General features: G+C 38.5%; 1 protein-coding gene across 1 annotated transcript in view; it reads left to right on the top strand.

The window, feature by feature from the left end:
- The window catches only part of LOC661988 (uncharacterized protein), a 130,165-nt gene extending 111,383 nt beyond the window's left edge, over nucleotides 1-18,782 (top strand). Inside the window, exons 4-6 of the mRNA XM_015982913.2 lie at nucleotides 3,186-3,322; nucleotides 11,621-13,436; nucleotides 13,484-18,782. Of these exons, the coding sequence (XP_015838399.1) occupies nucleotides 3,186-3,322; nucleotides 11,621-13,436; nucleotides 13,484-14,229 (2,699 nt within the window). The 3' untranslated portion in view covers nucleotides 14,230-18,782. The remainder of the gene's footprint in view (nucleotides 1-3,185; nucleotides 3,323-11,620; nucleotides 13,437-13,483) is intronic.
- Nucleotides 18,783-18,798: the final 16 nt, after the last annotated feature.

Below are 18,798 nucleotides of genomic sequence, written 5' to 3'. Positions count from 1 at the left end.
AGAACGAAAGTGGAATTTATACCTCAAGCCTCATTACTCTTATTTCTGTTATAAGTTCGTTAAAAGCATCTCTGACATCGTTTATTAAAAAAAGTTCAAATTCAAAAGAATCTGTTTTGTTATTATTTGCAAAATTACTAGCGAAAGTTGCGTTTGACTTTTAGAAATTTTCGAAAAATTAATGTTTATTTAGTTTAATTTAGGAAGCTGCTGTTTCCCTTTGATTATTGACCACATGGCTCTATAATTATTATTTGAGTTGGAAATAAAACTGTCGTTGGCATATTTTTTTGGACACCGTTGTAGAGAGGTGTCCGCTAATGGGAGGTGTCCGTTGTTCGGAGGTGTCCGTTAAGGGAGGTTTCACTGTATTATGGTCAAAATTGATTTCGAAATTGTTTTAGTAGAATACACAAAAACACCACAAGGTTAATTTTTTGCGTCTTTTTGAGTTGTTTCTACTTTTTTGTTTAAAATTCATTGCGCCATCTGTCTTCTGGCCCGCTCATAATTTGGCGGTAAATTCGAAGCATCTTGCGATTTTCCGGTTTATTTCCGGCTCGTTCCGCAAAACGAGCAAAACCCGCTCTCCGCCGATAACTCTTCCGTTTTGTCAGCTTTAATTAAGAAGAAACGGGATAAAAGCCTGTTTTTTGCACACAACAAGCCGGAACAATGCGGCATCACCGTTGCAGAACGTCCATTAATCAAAAATCCAATTTGCAATTGAATCTCTCTATTTCCAAATAGTTGCGTATGGGGTAATTATTATTCAAGGGAAAATTCGCCAACCTTTTCTTCTTTTGAAACTGGGACGTGGGAAACATCACAATGAACACATTGTGGTGTTATTAACGTTGGAATTGAATTACACGGAAAAGATTTATGCAATGTTTTCGGACGAAATATAGAATATGAATTTAAATGGGCCAGAGCCCGGGTTATTTTATAATTAATTTGAGGGAAATGCGTTCACGCTGCCGTGACTTTCCCGATTGCTGAACGCTTTCAGTTCGGTTTAGGTTAATTACTATTTTTATTGCACGGCAAAATTTTGCCAAAGAAGCATTAGGATCATAAATACGGCTTAAGCGGATTACAAGACGGGATGATAATTCTAAGCGTGATTGATAACAGGCGAAAGATTTAAAAATAGCTCGAAATTAAATTTCTCCTCAATCGGACTAATCCCCGGATTTGGGATTCCGGGCACGTAAGTCCGGGCGTCCCGTGACAATTTTATTACTACAAGTAGCACCGACATAATTAATACCCGCAAAGACACCAAGTCAGATGCAAAAAACGCCGACGACCAATCAACCGCCGGGATTTTTGCGCGATCTGTTGAAAATCGTTATTTGTTCAATTTCCAATCTGAAACTCGTATTGTTTGCTGAACTGTTCGCGACAGATGTTTGCTGAAAAAGCCTGAAAAATCGAAATTGGCCCAATTATGCGAAACGCCGGTATATTTTATCTCCAGACGTGCTCTTAATTTAATGTCTTGCAAACGTATGGAGATTTTTGGACGCTTTTACGGCCGGAACATCGCTCGAATATTCATTTACATGGCGAAATCTGCAGTAATGCATTTTCGGGACCTGCTCCGGATCGGTTTTACTAATTCAGAAAGGGATTTATCGGTTTTTCACCGGGTTATCGGGCCTGTGTTCCACAAGGAAAATAAAAACGAAAAACGATGTAATAAACACATATTTCATTTTTGCCGCCGAGAAAAACCCTATTTACGACGGATTCAAGTCGACTTCAATTTAACCAGACTTGAAACGAGAAATTTTAATTTCTTGCTGCCCCCAACCCCAGCGGATCATTTTCTAAATAATGCTAATTCGAAACGAAAATTTACGACCACTCAGTTGAAAAAAATCTCTTATTGACCTTTGAATAATTGAAAAATTATTTTTCTCTGCACAAACTTTAGACACTTGTTTTTTATGTTTTTTTTTAATTGAATAGATTCTGTTACATTAATTTTTCGGCGTAGCTTTTAATATCGATGATTTTGATCTTAACTTCTATTAGATGATTCTGTTTAAGTTTTTTAATTATTTAATTTTTTTGACAATAACACGATTTATTTCAAAAAATATTACACAAAAACTAAGAACTCTAGAAAAGTCGGTCTTGTTATGTTAATGTTAATGTTAATGTTAATGTTAATGTTAATGTCAAATGTTAATGTTAATGTTAATGTTAATGTTAATGTTAATGTTAATGTTAATGTTAATGTTAATGTTAATGTTAATGTTAATGTTAATGTTAATGTTAATGTTAATGTTAATGTTAATGTTAATGTTAATGTTAATGTTAATGTTAATGTTAATATTAATGTTAATGTTAGTGTTAATGTTAATGCTAATGTTAATGTTAATGTTAATGATAATGTTAGTGTTAGTGTTAGTGTTAGTGTTAATGTTAATGTTAATGTTAATGTTAATGTTAATGTTAATGTTAATGTTAATGTTAATGTTAATGTAAATGTTAATGTTAATGTTAATGTTAATGTTAATGTTAATGTTAATTTTTTAATGTTTAAAGTTCAATATCTTTCGAGCAATCAGCAGAGTATTTAACTGTTAATGCTTTTAGAAAGACAATTGAAAAGCCTTTTTGATGCGAAAATTAAAAGAATCTTTATTTTTTATCTTCATGATTGTAATGATCTAAAAAAATATATGTACTTAAAGCTAGAACCTTTTTCTTTTAAAGTGGTAAAGTCATAAATTTATAAAATTCTTAATTCTTATGTAATACATATTTAAAAAACATGTTTTAGTCAAAAAAATAAAATACTTTTCAATATTGAAAGGTCAATAATGATTTTTCCAGCTCGCTGTATGAATTGCAGTAAATCTCTAGCGAAACCTAAGAATTTTATGAGAGCGTGTCGCACAATCCCTGCATTCGCAGACAAAGTACACATAATTGTTTGATAAAAGCACAGTTCTCTGTTATGTAAATAACGCCGTCGTAAATCTTTGTTTATTATTCCTTTGTGTATCGACTGTGGGGATCGATACGTCTCGAGCTTTTCGAAAAATCCAATTTCGAAAAATAAATTATTAAGTTTGAAGTGAATTATTTTGACAATCGGGCGCCCCATAAATCAGCCCTAATTGCCCCCAGTGTATCAATGTATCAATTTTTTCGTGGCTTTTTTGCAGTGTGCAACCGGACTTACTACGGGGACGTCGGTAAAACATACGACCTGCGCGTCATTAAGTCCTCGGAGACGAGGCTGCCCTTCCTTTGCCATCTCACGTTCACCGCCAACGGCCAGAGCCACGGAGATATAGTCCAGGTAATTACGCCGCTCCGGGACCTCTTCCGGGCAATAAAAATGATGGAAAAGGGCGCTTTTTATTCAAATTATGAGCGAGCCACATTTGTTTCGTTTGATGAAATTTCAGCCAGATTGGTTGGCCCCCCGGTGTGCCAAACATTAACCCGCTTTAAATTAGTTAGTATTGGAAATAAATCAACGTAAGTTTCATAATCCACTAGCAGATAAATCACACGAAATGGTGCTGTAAGCAATAACTCGGCCGATTCATACAACGGCCAAACAGTTGATTGCAAAATATTGCTCATTATTGTTGTTGCAAGCATTGATTTATCCTCGGCTGCATTTTTGACACAGGCATCGAAATTTTCGCACATTTTGGGGCTCGCTTCACTTTGGTGTTTACTTCAAAATCAATAAAACTGCCCTTTACACTTAGTGTTTTAAAACTGTTCAAAACAAAAATGTTTTTTTAGGAATTTTATTTCCTGATTGTGATTTTTTGCTTTTTTACCTGACCTGAGTTGACCTGACCTAACAAGTCTATAACTTGCGGACGCTCAAAGTTAAGACCGATATTCAGAGGGATGTAAACGCATAAAAGAGTCCATAAAACATTGCTAGAGTGACTTAAAAAAAGTTCACTTTACTGAAGATACGGTGATTTTGAGACACTTTTAACATTGGCTATTTTTTAGCTAAACTATTCGAAAAAGTGGAATTATTTTAATCCTTACCGATGCAAAAAGAGCCGGGGAATCGATTGGCATCGAGAAAATTGCCAAATTCCCAATAGTTTTTTAATTATGAATTTTTTTAAATTTTACCAATTTTTGCATTTATTTGCAATTTTCTCGAAAACTATTAATCGGAGAACAATAATCTTTTTTGAAAGAAAATAGATAATTTAAAGAGCTTTCCAACGATAATACACTTCATGGGGTTATCTCTAATAGTTCCGGAGCTATTGCTCGAGAAATGTTCCGGGTATCCAAAACCGACAAAAACTGCGACGAAAATTGAAAAAATCAAACATCAAAAAATCGAACATTTGGACTTTTTGTGGAAAATTTTAAATCTCGTGAAAAGTTGGTATAATACAGAAAATGAACCGCTAAATTCAATGGAACAAACCGCATTGCTCTACGACTTTTAGTTTTTGAGTTATGAATTTTTTTAATGAATAAAATTTTTCACTATGACAAATGGCTACCCTAAATTTAGGCAAAAAATTTTAAATTTTTAATTCTTGTGAAAAATTGATATAATATGTAAAATGAGCCGTAGAATTCAATGGAACAAACCGCAATTCTCTATGACTTTTAGTTTTTTTTTTATGAATTTTTTTAGTGCAAAACTTTGATCGCCTCTGTAGCCGGAACCGTTGCCCGGAGCGACTCCGGGTTTAAACGAAAAAATAGATAAAATTAAGCGCTATCAGATGGTTTTTTGTTCGTTGCTCTAAGACTTACAGTTTCCGAGAAAAACGCAAAAAAAGTTTCCGTTTTCACTTTTTTTCAATTTTCAATCGGCAATTACTGCGAAACTATTAAAGATATCGAGAAATGGTAAAATGGAGGATAACCGGAATAAAAAACTCTACAAAATGGCATAGAACTCAAGGCGATATCTCGCAAAAAAAATTTCAATTTTCAAACGCCGATTACGGCCAAACTAAAAGAGCTAGAAGAAAACGGTTTGTTCCATCGTAAAGAGCACATCAAAATCTATAAGACAGAATAGGTTTCATTTGATTTTGAGACACTTTAAAAATTGACCGATTTTAAGGGGGGGGTGTTAACTTTGTTTTACTTTTTTTCATTTTTTTATTTACGGCTAAACTGCTCTAAAAAATGGAATTATTTTGATCCATGCCTATGCAAAATGATCCGGGGAATCGATTGGCATCGAGAAAATTGCCAAATTCCCAATAGTTTTTTAGTTATGAATTTATTAAAATTTTACCAATTTTTGCATTTAGCAGCAATTTGCTCGAAAACTATTAGTCAGAAAACAATAATCTTTTTTGAAAAAAATATATAATACAGAGAGCTTTCCAACGATAATACACTTCATGGGGTTATCTCTAATAGTTCTGGAGCTATTGCTCGAGAAATGTTCCGGGTACCCAAAACCGACAAAAACTGCGACGAAAATTGAAAAAATCAAACATAAAAAAATCGAACATTTGAACTTTTTGTGGACTTTTAACACCTTTAGTCGGTTGTTAAGACATGTAGAAGTCCATAAAAATTTGCTGGAGTTACTTTAAAAAAAATTTTTTTTTTCGCCTCTTTGAAGGTAAGTGTATTAAATTTGAGCAAAAAAATTGAAAATTTTAAATCTCGTGAAAAGTTGGTATAATACAGAAAATGAGCCGCTGAATTCACTGGAGCAAACCGTTTTGTTCTACGACTTTTAGTTTTTGGGTTATGAATTTTTTTAGTGAAAAACTTTAAACGCTCCTGTATGTATGTGCTTGCCCAAAAATTATGAGCTAGTTCCGCCACTGAAACTGGAGTAATGAAACATAAAAGTGGCCCTAACTGCAATAATGCGTCGATCTGAACGTGCATTGAGCACATTGACAAACAATTTGGCTAAACAGACACTAATTTAATTTATGGCTCTGTGTAAGGAGAAATATGTTTGGACTGAATAACAAGCAATTAAAGTTCAATAATCCATCACTGCCTTTGGTGGACGGAGAGGTGAGTCGGTTATCTATTGATCATTGCCAACAATACATCCCGTCGCATTGTTTCGTTTAATTCGATACTGATCGGAATTATGGCTTTGTACACTCGCCTCTTGATTCCCGATTTTTCACCACCTTGGACTGCTGATTCGAGTCAGCAATTTCCAACTCTCCAATTTATGTATTTGCCCTCCACATGGAGAATCGAGATCTCAGTGAACAGATCATCCCTTGGCAATTCTCTTCAAATTTCCCCTATTCCCGTCTTCTAATCGTATTTGCCTTTTCCTCGAAAGAATGAAACTTGGCCCAAGAGACGCGTTATAATTTTATCGGACTGGCCCACGCTAATTTCCAAAAACTGCATTAACAACTTCACGTCCAGACTAGTGTGTCATATCGAACGTCGTACTTCGGAGTTATGTTGCATTTCACGCTCGTAATTGAGTTTTCCGGATTACCGGGCCGAAACGGCGGCTAAATAAAACCTAGGTGATGCTTGTTTATCGAGTTCGAGCGAAAGAATCCGTCGAGATTCGATTAAGTTTTATTTAAACGCCGGCGGAAAGTTTGCGTTTGATATTTTTTTGATAGTTCTTTTTACAATAGGGGGCCAAATCGAGTTTCCTGCAAATTACCTCCGCTGAATTTCCATCGACTTTGACAAATGATTTCTAGGCGAATTAAACAACGCAATTATGTCATCGTGAAAAGATTGAAACGATTAAAAGTACGTCTCAAACTTTTGTCCGAAGACAAATTACCGGAACGGAGATACGGCCGGAAGAGAATTGATCACCTCGCTTAAAAAAACAAAGTGTGTTTCCGGTGAAACAAAGACGAAAATCCGGGTGATAAACACGGCGCGTAATTGTTGCCAAATTCATGCAAATCACGCCCACAATTAAAGGTAAAAAGTTCGGCGATGCCATCGTTCTTGTCTAACGACTGTTGAAAAACTTCGGAAACATATTCGCGAGCTTTTTATCAAATCGTGGTTAAAATGCGATTCGGATAAGAGGGCATGACTCTCATCAATCAGGCCCGGAGTGAAAAATGAGCGCGTATTGTGGCGGAGTCGCTGCGACGCCGAACCCAAAACATACGAATTAAACGCTTAAACCTTCTTATTGTTCGATCCAACTTCATTGTTGTTTCAGCTGAAGTGCATTATCTATACCGGGGCGATATCAGCCGGAAACCTGAAACATGTCCAGTGTTGGGCTTTCATAACATCACTAGAGGGAATCATCGGCCGTGCACACTGCACTAACTTTGTTACCGACCCGATAAAATTCAAACACAAAATTAAAACGCGCAAAACACAATTATGCCGCATTGTTTAAACCACGATACAATTTTGATCCACTGTGCCATATGTAAGACGATTACCAAGTCAAATGGGGCAACTTTTTTTTGTTATTTTTTTATTTTCGCAATTACGGCTAAACTTTTTGAAACAGTGGAACTGTTTTGATCTATACCTATGCAAAATGATCCGAAGAATCGATTGGCATCAAGAAAATTGCCAAATTCCCAATAGTTTTTGAGTTATGAATTTTTTAAAATTTGATCAATTTTTGCATTTATTTGCAATTTTCTCAAAAACTGTTAGTCGGAGAAGAATAATCTTTTTTGAAAAAAATATATAATGCAAAGAGCTTTCCAACGATAATACACTTCATAGGGTTATCTCTAATAGTTCCGGAGTTATTGCTCGAGAAATGTTCCGGGTCCCCGAAATCGACCAAAATCGCGACAAAAATTGAAAAAATCAAACATTAAAAAATCGAACATATGGGCTTATTTTCGACTTTTAACAACTCTAGAGGGATATAAAGGCATATAAAAGTCCGAAAAACAATGATAGAACGAGTTTAAAAAAAAAATATTAAAAATAAGTGTATTACTCAGGAAGTTTTAGCGAAAAAATTTAAAATTTTAAATTTCGTGAAATGTTGGTTTAACACAGAAAATGAGCCGCTGAATTCAATGGAACAAACCGCATTGCTCTACGACTTTTAGTTTTTGAGTTATGAATTTTTTAATGAATAAAATTTTTCACTATGATAAATGGCTACTCTAAATTTAGGCAAAAAATTTTAAATTTTTAATTCTTGTTAAAAATTGATATAATATGTAAAATGAACTGTAGAATTCAATGGAACAAACCGCAATGCTCTACGACTTTTAGTTTTTTTTTATGAATTTTTTTAGTGCAAAACTTTGATCGCCTCTGTAGCCGGAACCGTTGCCCGGAGCGGCTCCGGGTTTAAACGAAAAAATAGATAAAATCAAGCGCTATCAGATGGTTTTTTGTTCGTTGCTCTAAGTCTTACAGTTTCCGAGAAAAACGCAAATAAAGTTTCCATTTACACTTTTTTTCAATTTTCAACCGCCAATTACGGCGAAACTATTAAAGATATCGAGAAACGAAAAAATGGAGGACAACCGGAATAAAAAACTCTACAAAATGGCATAGGACTCAAGGCGATATCTCGCAAAAAAAATTTCAATTTTCAAACGCCGATTACGGCCAAACTAAAAGAGCTAGAAGAAAACGGTTTGTTCCATCGTAAAGAGCACATCAAAATCTATAAGATAGAATAGGTTTCATTTGATTTTGAGACACTTTAAAAATTGACCGATTTTAAGGGGGGGTGTTAACTTTTTTTTAATTTTTTTTTTCTCATTTACGGCTAAACTATTGTTAAAAGTGGAACTGTTTTGATCCGTACCCATGCAAAATGATCCGGGGAATCGATTGGCATCGAGAAAATTGCCAAATTCCCAATAGTTTTTTAGTTGTGAATTTTTTAAAATTTTACCAATTTTTGCATTTATCTGCAATTTTCTCGAGAACTATTAATCGGAGAACAATGATCTTTTTTGAAAAAAGTAGATAATTTAAAGAGCTTTCCAACGATAATAAACTTCATGGGGTTATCTCTAATAGTTCCGGAGCTATTGCTCGAGAAATGTTCCGGGTACCCAAAACCGACAAAAACTGCGACGAAAATTGAAAAAATCATACATCAAAAAATCGAACATATGGGTTTATTTTCGACTTTTAACAACTCTAGAGGGATATAAAGGCATATAAAAGTCCGAAAAACAATGATAGAACGAGTTTTTTTAAAAAAAAAATTTCACTTTTTTACTCAGGAAGTTTTAGCGAAAAAATTCAAAATTTTAAATCTCGTAAAAAGTTGGTTTAACACAGAAATGAGCCGCACTAACTTTGTTACCGACCCGATAAAATTCAATCACAAAATTAAAACGCGCAAAACACAATTATGCCGCATTGGTACAATTCCGATCCACTGTGCCATATGTAAGACGATTACCAAGTCAAATAAGGCACGTTGGCAACTCGGCGTTCTTGTCGTCGAATTTGGGCAATTATTGGGGTCCATAGACACGCCCATCCGTCACCAAAAACTTATTTTGAATAGCACAAGTGCCTAGTTAGAAAAAAACAACAGATCGATTTGTGGCGGTTTGTCGTGGTCTTGGCCCGGAATCCCTTTGGCCATAAACAGATTTCAGGGAATTAGCGGCGTGTAACAGCTCCGGAGAAAGATGGCCGGGCCATTATCCTTGATAAATGACAGGACAATTATATGACGGCGGCCCCTCGGGGGGCGAAGGCGCCTCGTCATCAATCACACTAAGATGTTTCAGGTATACATCGTCGTCTGAATTATTTGCTTAATAATCCTTGGAAATGATCCGCGCTCCCACTTTACATTCGTTGGAATTTGTTCTCGAGAAAGTTTTCGTCCCCTAATGCGCTCCCTCGGGCTGTTTCACCGGAAATAACTTTAAGATTGCGGTTTTCGCGTCCCGATATTTCGATTTTGACGGCTCGTAATGAGAGCAAACGCCAGCGGCTGAGATAAAACGTGGTCATGGCGTGATTTGTTGTCTCGAGTATTTATGACGAAGTAGCGCAGCTTTGACGTTGGAAGAATGAATGTTGCGGTCTCTTGGAAAGTTGGCGGCGGTTTTTCGACGTAATGGAGCACCACGAACAACTTACACAATTTTACTAAAGACAAGTTTAAAGTTGAGAAAGTTAATATTTGGAGAGAAGTTTCATTGTTTACTGCCACTTGTATTGGATTCTGTGTCGTTGATTTTTACACTCGGTTTAACATTTGCGCCGTTTCACGACCTGTCGATGATCGCATTATTGATGGCCGATTCTTTAAACGCAACATACATATTTTTTCACGTCTCAGGGACCAAGGAACGGCGATTGATCACCAAGAAATAAAATTTTATCGACTAAAAAATTCTTTATTTATTCACAAACAACAACAAAGCTATAATTTTTTCATTAGTCCAGTCAATATACGCGTTAGAAACCATTACTCCATTTATCATTACAATAATACAGATTAAAACAACTAAATTAGCTGACCTCGTAGGGGGTCCTACGCTCAAATAAATTTTTTACCAAGCTAATCTTTGACGAATTCAAAAATAAAAATTCAAAATAAACATATTCTTTCACGTCTTAAGAACCAAGGAACCGTGATTGATCAACAAAAAATAAAATTTTATCGACTAAATTTTTTTTATTTATTTACAAACAACTAAGCCATAATTTATACATTAGTCCAGTCAATAAACACTTTAAAAGCCATCACTTGGCTTAATCATTACAATAAACTAGATTAAAACAATGAAATTAGCTGACTTTGTGGGGGTCCTGTGCTCAAATAAATTTTTTGCTTCCCTAGTTAATCTCCTTAGCAGCTAATCTCTGACGAATTCAAGGTGGGTCGCTACTAGGCCTACGTCTTCGACGGTTATACACATTTTTTTCGTCTCAAGGACCAAGGACTGTGCTTGATAACCAGAAAATAAAATTTTATCGACTAGAGACAATGTTTTTTTTATTTATTTGCAAAGAAATAACAATAAGGTCATAATTTATTCAATTAAAACTATTACATTACAAAAAACTACGTTAAAATAATGAAATTAGCTGACTTTGCGGAAGGTCCTACGCTCAAATAATTTTTTTACCAAGCTAATCTTTGACGAATTCAAGATGGGACGCTAGGAAGCGTCCGCCCTCGAAGCCTAAACATATTCTTTCACGTCTTAAGGACCAAGGAACTGCGATTGATCAACAAAAAATAAAATTTTATCGACTAAATTTTTTTTTATTTATTTACAAACAACTAGGCCATAATTTATACATTAGTCCAGTCAATAAACACTTTAAAAGCCATTACTTGGCTTAATCATTACAATAAACTAGATTAAAACAATGAATTTAGCTGACTTTGTGGGGGTCCTGTGCTCAAATAAATTTTTTGCTTCCATAATTAATCTTGTTAGCAGCTAATCTCTGACGAACTCATAGTGGGTCGCTACTAGGCCTACGTCTTCGACGGTTATACACATTTTTTTTCGTCTCAAGGACCAAGGACTGTGCTTGATAACCAGTAAATAAAATTTTATCAACTAGAGACAATGTTTTTTATTTATTAGCAAAGAAATCACATTACAAAAAACTACGTTAAAATGATGAAATTAGCTGACTTTGCGGAGGTCCTACGCTCAAATAAATTTTTTGCTTTGCTAATTAATCCCGTTTGCAGCTAATCTTCGACGAATTCAAGGTGGGGCGTTACGAGGCCTCCGCCCTGGACGGCTGCCCCGACGGTTACATGCAGCTAAGCGAACTGGGCCGTCCCTTCACGGGCGGTTCCTGGTGCGGCACCTCCTCCGGCCCCGCCGCCTACTACAGCGAAACATCCACCGTAACCGTCACCGTTAAACTGTTCGGTTCCCCGCAGATCCCGTTCAAGTTCCAGCTCCGTTACCGTTTCGTGTCCCGTCGCGAAGCCGTCGTCCGGTTCGGTTCGCCGGCAGCCCCCCTCGAGCGGGGGCAAGTCGCCCCTGGCACCTACTGCACCCGGCAATTCGAAGAGTGTTACCGTAAACCATGCCGCCTCCAATCCCCCAACTACCCTGGCATGTACCCCCGGAACGTCTCCTGCTACTGGAGTTTGAGGCAAAAGTTTGTCCCGACATGCAAACACGCAATGATCGCGGTACGTCAAGAAGCCGCCCATAAAATGCACATGAAACGCTCAATCAACGTGGCTGGGCTTAACAAAACGGCAAGGGCTTTAAGGGCGTGGCGGGACTGTACGGGGGAACGCGACCACTTGATTTTTTACGATGGGGGGTCGACGAATGACCCGGTTTTGGCCAAGTACTGTGGAGGGGATTGGTTACCGAAGGTGGTGTCACGTGGCCCGGAAATGCTGGTTGCGTTTCACTCCTCCCCTTTTAGCATCCCACTACACTCCCCTCCATCGCATTCCCCCCTCCGTGGGTTTGAACTTGACGTGGATGTGATTTTTGCCGATTCGGATTCACTCGATTATTCTCGGCAAAGCCGATGTGAGTTTGACGTAAACGCGACGAGTCCCGACAGTGACGAAATCTGGACGGGGCGTGGCCGAAAGGGACGTATTGTGAGTCCCCGACACTCCCTCCCACCCAATACAACATGCACTTACAAATTCCAAGGCTATCCCCATGATTTAGTCTGGATTAGTTTCGTTTCGTACAGTCAGAGAGCGCTACTAGTTGGGGAAAGTGCGCACGCGTTACTTAGCAACAGTAGTTTGGGTGGGGGATGCTCGACACGCCTCCGGATTTGGGACGGGGCTCTCCTATTGGAGGATAAATGTGACGAACCGCCCCGTTTGTGTGACCACAGCGCGTTAACCAATGCCACGCGAGTCACACGTCCCTGTACGCTGGAGGAGAGTTACTTATCGACGGGGCGGAGTCTTGTTTTGCAACACCATACTGAGGATGGCACCGCCCTCCACCCCGCCTCGTTCCGCCTCAAATACGAATTTATCGATACTAGACTGGGGGGAGACCCTTGGCCGGGGAAAGAACAGGAGACTTGTCACCGCATTTTCCGCAAAAATCACTTGGGAGAGCTGACCGGACCCCGCAATGTGTTTTTGTACGGCAGAGGCGGGGCTAAGGACCTACATTGTGTTTACCGCTTTGAGGCGGATCCGGGCGAACGCGTCCGTTTGATCGTAAATAACGCGAGTTTCGGGTTAGTACCAAATTGTGAAACAGTGATGGACCCTCATAGTGGGCGTCCGGTGTGCGAACACTACTCCAGTAGTCACGTGACCGAACTAAGCGTGTGGGAACTACCCTGGAAAGACGTCCGCATGCCTCGCGGGTGTCTTTGTGATAACTCGTCCTTGAGTAGCAAACCACTAGTGTTCTTATCAGCGTCGAAAACTCTCGAATTGCATTTCACTGCCAAAGACATGAACATAACCGACGATTTCACCGTTTTGCACTTCCACGCGACCTTCGAAGTGGTCAAAATGCCCGACTGTCCCCGCAAACAACGCGTCCGCGGATATGGAGGTAAGTCCCGCCCTAAACCCCGCCTTTGTGACACCTCCCACTTGCAGGCGACGTCCAATTCAACACGCCCCCAATCGACCGCAACGAGATGCTCTGCGTGGGGATGCCGTGGTTGATTGAAGCGCGCCACAACCGTTCCTTGTTTCTCTTAAGTTGGGGGGCGTTCCTCCCGCTCAAGCCCCGCCTCGAGGAACCCACCCGCTGTCCCACCTCCAACCGCGTATTGGTCTACTCCGGCCGGCCCCCGAAACTCGTTCGTGCGGTTTGTCCAGCTGAGCCTGGGGCCCGCCCACTGGCCGTCCACGTGTTCAGTGAGGAGTGGTGGGGCGAGGGTCTGGCCACTATCCACCAGCGTCCCCCTAACTTCATGGTCGAGTGGGTGGGGTCTGAGCCGGGAATCTCGGCCTTTAGTTGGTTGGAGATTTCGCGGTCGAGGTCATCGCTGTTGCAGCAGCTCCAGGTCCCGGTGAACGTCTCCGCCAATGAGACCGACTTCGAATGCCCGCACAAGTGCCCCGAGCTGGATGCCTGCATCAGTGCTAGTTTGTGGTGTGATGGGAAGGATCATTGTCCTTCGGGGTGGGATGAGTCGGAGGCGCAGTGTGGGGTGGGGAGTAAGTTGTTGACGACGTTGCCGGGGGCGGCGCTGGCGGCGGCCGCCGCTGTCATTTCCTCCGTTGCGCTTTTGGTCTGTCTGACCTTGCACAGGTTGCGGGCTAGACGCAGGAGGAGATTAGCCAAGAAGAAGCTTCTCACTGGACCCAGGCTGCTGGATAACAGCCTGAACTCTTGACACAAGGCGCCGCCCGTCGAGTACATCCACGTCGATCGGGAAACGACCGTATGAGGTCGACTCTTTGTCGGTTCGTCCGTCCCTATGCTCACTTATTATCTACCGGTGCCTTTCAGTGATTCCAAGAGGGGGAGTGGCGGCTTCGAGAGCGATTAGACCTCAAAATATGCCGACGGGCACAAAGCGAACGCGTTTCAATCAAACCAAACGATTGTATCTTTTTCAGCAAGCTCGGAGAGCGATTAAACCGTTATTCATTTTAAATCCACGCCTTTTGATATATTGTAATAGTGTTTTTAAAAATACCGTTACCAAATTTCGTTACGGTCGAGGCTAATTGATTTGTTTATTTATTTTTTTTTAATAAAATTGCGACGCTGCGCTCACTCGTTTTGGCAAACATTACGCTTGTTAAACAAGGTCGGTGTTTTCATAGCAGAGTTCGTAAATAACTCTTAAACAAGCTCTCTTGTCTTAAAAACGTCGATTAAGTTAAAAAATTCTGTCCCGATTAACAATGAGGGAAAATATTTCCACTCCGTGAAAGAAGGATCATTTCCCGTGTCAAAGCTTTGTGTTCAAAGCCCCAGCGCAGCCTTTGTGCCCCACTTCGAAGCCTTCGCCACCCCCCAGTGAGTGAATGCAGACAAGACAATCGAATAAACCCTCAAACAGGTCGTTCTTATAAAATCTCGTGCCAAAATCTGTGTGTCCTAGTGCGAGACTAGTGTTCCAATTAAAAAACTAGTTCCGAATTAGTTGACTCGAGCCGTTTTTACCAAGGGTGTGATTTCTTGTGATAAATTTTTCGAATGGTTGGAGTTTTCATGGAAGATTCAGTGTGATTATTTGGTTAATTTTTTCAAGAGGTGTAAATTAATTTTGAACAAATTTCGCGTGCGAGCGAGACGGGACGATTGCTTGAATATGCAGTAGGCGCGGGATGAAATAATTTACATTCATGGCAAACCCTGATGTGATCTACACCACAACACGAATTTTTCCCCGTCTCGTGATGATAAAAAAAACAGAACGCAAACTTATGATAGACCGGGACTGCGCTCCTGCATTATTAAAATTTTAAACAGCGTTGCTAGCGCAATAAATACTTTCCTAATTACCGAGGAAATTCCTCGAACAAAACGACTCCACTTAATTAACATCGCCCTTAAAAATATTTTCTTTGCGAAATTTATCGCTTGCTTCAATATGGCGGCCATTACTCATCCCGTATCGCGGCAGGCTTTGCCCCGCCATAAATACTTGATAACAGTGAAAAGTAGAGAGTTGTAACGTTGTTACTTTGTCACTGGACCGTACTTTTAAGCCGGTGAAAAATTCCGGTTATCAAGTATGGGATTTTCCTGGCGCCACTACCAAAATAGATCGCCTAGAAAAATATTTCTTTTTTCATTTCTCAAGTCGAGTAAAACATTCACAAATTTGTGACCTAAGTAATTGCAAGTTTTCAATCGATGGGCGAATTACGCGGCGCTGACTTGGTTAAGTTCTGTCAAAAGTGTTGTGGTTTGCTTAACTTTGTAATGAAATTAGTATTTTTCGCATCTCTCCCTCCAAACTTGAATCAAACTTCTGATTTTAAAGTGAAATTAAATTCCAGTGGGAAATTATTTTAAAACCATTAAAACGGAATATTTTAACCGTATTTGATGTTTACGTACATTTAGATTTACGTCTCGGTTGGCTCTAAACTCCAAAGTTTTCCGATAATTACTCCTCCACTAGCAGAGTCGTCTAGTTTTCGACAGCTGTCGCTTTTTCGCTCTAGTGGAGTAAACATTTTTGCCTTTGCATTGCGATAAATATCGCGTATTTTCGTCGTCATCGCTCCAATTACGCCCAAAACTAAGCGCGAGTGATTGATAGAGCAGTCTGTTCCGAACATTGCGAATTGTTAACTCAATCGTCTGCGAAACGTCAGACAAGCAAAAATTTATTCTGTTTACACTTGTTTTGTTATAATTACGAAGAGAATTTTTCACGCTCGAACGGCCAGCGCTTTATTCAATTTGGACGAACGTAAAATTATCGAGAATTTTGTGTTATGCCCTCGTAAAAAATAAGATCGAGGCGATTTGGCAAAACCGTTTCAAGGTTTAATGGAGGCTTTATCACGAGATTGGCGTTTTTACGAGCGATGGTTTCAAAATTCATAAGAAAAACGGGGACAAAGTTGGGCCATGAAGTGGAAATGCGGACGGGTTTACAATTTTCCGACAAAAATGCTTTTATAAAGCGACTAATTTTTCTGATAGTGACATAATTGAATTTTTAATTTGGAACAGCTGATGCGTCAGATAAAAGGCAAATTTAATTTATCTGCACTCGAAATTAAACAAATTAATTTATTATTAATTCAATGCAGCGGAAACCGGTCCACTGTTTGATTCTGCCTAAAACGATCAAAATAATAATTCAAAAAATTGACCCAGAGGTTAGGAAAAAATGCATTTTTGCCAAACCAAGTCCGAGAGTAATTTAGACAACTGCTGTTTTTGTTGCTGAAATGGGCCCAATTGACGTACTTTACACTTAATTTTTACAAAAATCTCCGATTTTCCGATTTAAGTTTAAAGAACTCAGTTGTTTGTTGTGAAATTGAGATGATTTTCTGGTTAGTTAGCTTTTGAGTTATGAATTCATTAATAAATAACCCGGCGCATCCACCATTTTTAGTTGACAAATTTTTTTTAAATAAATAAGAAAGTATTGGAAAAGAGCTGGTATTCTATATAAAATGAGACGCAGAATTTACCGAAATAAACAGTTTAACTGTACGACTATTACTTTTTGAGTCATAAATTGTAATTAAAAAAAATTTTGCCTGGCGCATCCACCATTTCCAAGCAAACCTAATTTTTTAAATATGTTCTCGAGTAAGCTAGTGTTGTAAAATAGCTGGTATAATATGCAGAATGAGCCGTAGAATTCAGTGGAATAAACTGTTGTGCTCTACGACTTTTTGTTTTTGAGTTATAAATTTTTTAAATAAATTACCCGGCGCATCCACCATTTTTCAAGCTAACATAATTTTATTAAATATGTTCTCGGGTAAGCTAGTGTTGTAAAATAGCTGATGTAATATGCAGAATGAGCCGTAGAATTCACTGGAATAAACTGTTGTGCTCTACAACTCTTTGTTTTTGAGTTATAAATTTTTTAAATAAATTACCCGGCGCATCCACCATTTTTCAAGCTAACATAATTTTATTAAACATGTTCTCGAGTAAGCTAGTGTTGTAAAATCGCTGGTATAATATGCAGAATGAGTCGTAGAATTCAGTGGAATAAACTGTTGTGCTCTACGACTTTTTGTTTTTGAGTTATAAATTTTTTAATAAATTACCCGGCGCATCCACCATTTTTCAAGCCAACATAATTTTATTAAATATGTTCTCGGGTAAGCTAGTGTTGTAAAATCGCTGGTATAATATGCAGAATGAGCCGTAGAATTCAGTGAAATAAACTGTTGTGCTCTACGACTTTTTGTTTTTGAGTTATAAATTTTTTAATAAATTATATATATTATATATATATATTATATATATATTATTTATTAAATTATGTTTTTGAGTGTTCAAAAATCTAAAATCTTAGGATTTGAAAACACAAAATTCGCCAAAATTTGCCAAAAACGCCTATTCTTCCCACTCCACACAAAATTCTAGTGCAGAGAAATTAATTTCTCCCAATAAATAGTCCGTTTGAGGGAGTTTTGTCGGTCGCAAAAACCTTAAAAGCGTCTCCTCCGTCTTGTCAAGTCTTAAAACCGCTCGGCCTTTAATTTATGTCCTTTAGCCATTAGCTGTCCACCCTAAGACAAGCACAAAGTCGATCGCACCCCAATTAAAAATTCCGCTTCCCTGAAAAAACTCATCCTCTGTTCGTTTAATTTATTATTAATTGGAGCAAACAGCTTCGGAACGCTTACAGGAGCAAATATTAACAAATGTAATTAAGTTGCTCAGCGGCCAGTCCTCCACAATAAGATAACCTATTAACAATAAAGCAAATATTAACATCGTATACATGACCCAACTATGTAATTTCGCATTAACATATGAATAATCTGTATGTGTTGTAATTAGAGTGCTATCTGACTCGGGGCGCATTTAACCTAATTGCATGCTAAATTTATAGACACACATTGGAATTTTCCATGAAAACTTGGGGAAAACTTCGAGCCATATGTAGTTATGATTGTGAATAGACGATTTAAAATTGTTAACGTTGTAAATACGATCCGGGGAAGAACCGACGGTTTCACGCCAGAGGGCGCTAAATCGGATCATCCCCGCATTAGCGTATATAGTTATTATAACGAGATTTCGGTAATGGCGGACTTAAGTCGGGATTACAGAGCACTGTAACCGCAACATGGCGTCGCACACAACTGCCATTTTTATTCAGACGCGCTGTACATAAATAACTATGATAATCAAGTAGGATGAACAAATAAATAAGAGTTGTATGTAGATAGTACTGCACTTTATATTGTAAGCAATCACCAAATAAATAAATTATTACTAAACCTTGTCGTTGTACCTA

The sequence above is a fragment of the Tribolium castaneum genome, chromosome 6 (genome assembly GCF_031307605.1).
Source record: "Tribolium castaneum strain GA2 chromosome 6, icTriCast1.1, whole genome shotgun sequence".
Classification (NCBI taxonomy): Eukaryota; Metazoa; Arthropoda; class Insecta; order Coleoptera; family Tenebrionidae; genus Tribolium; species Tribolium castaneum.
Note: the sequence above shows the minus strand (reverse complement) of the source record. Positions and strands in the feature narration are given on the sequence as shown.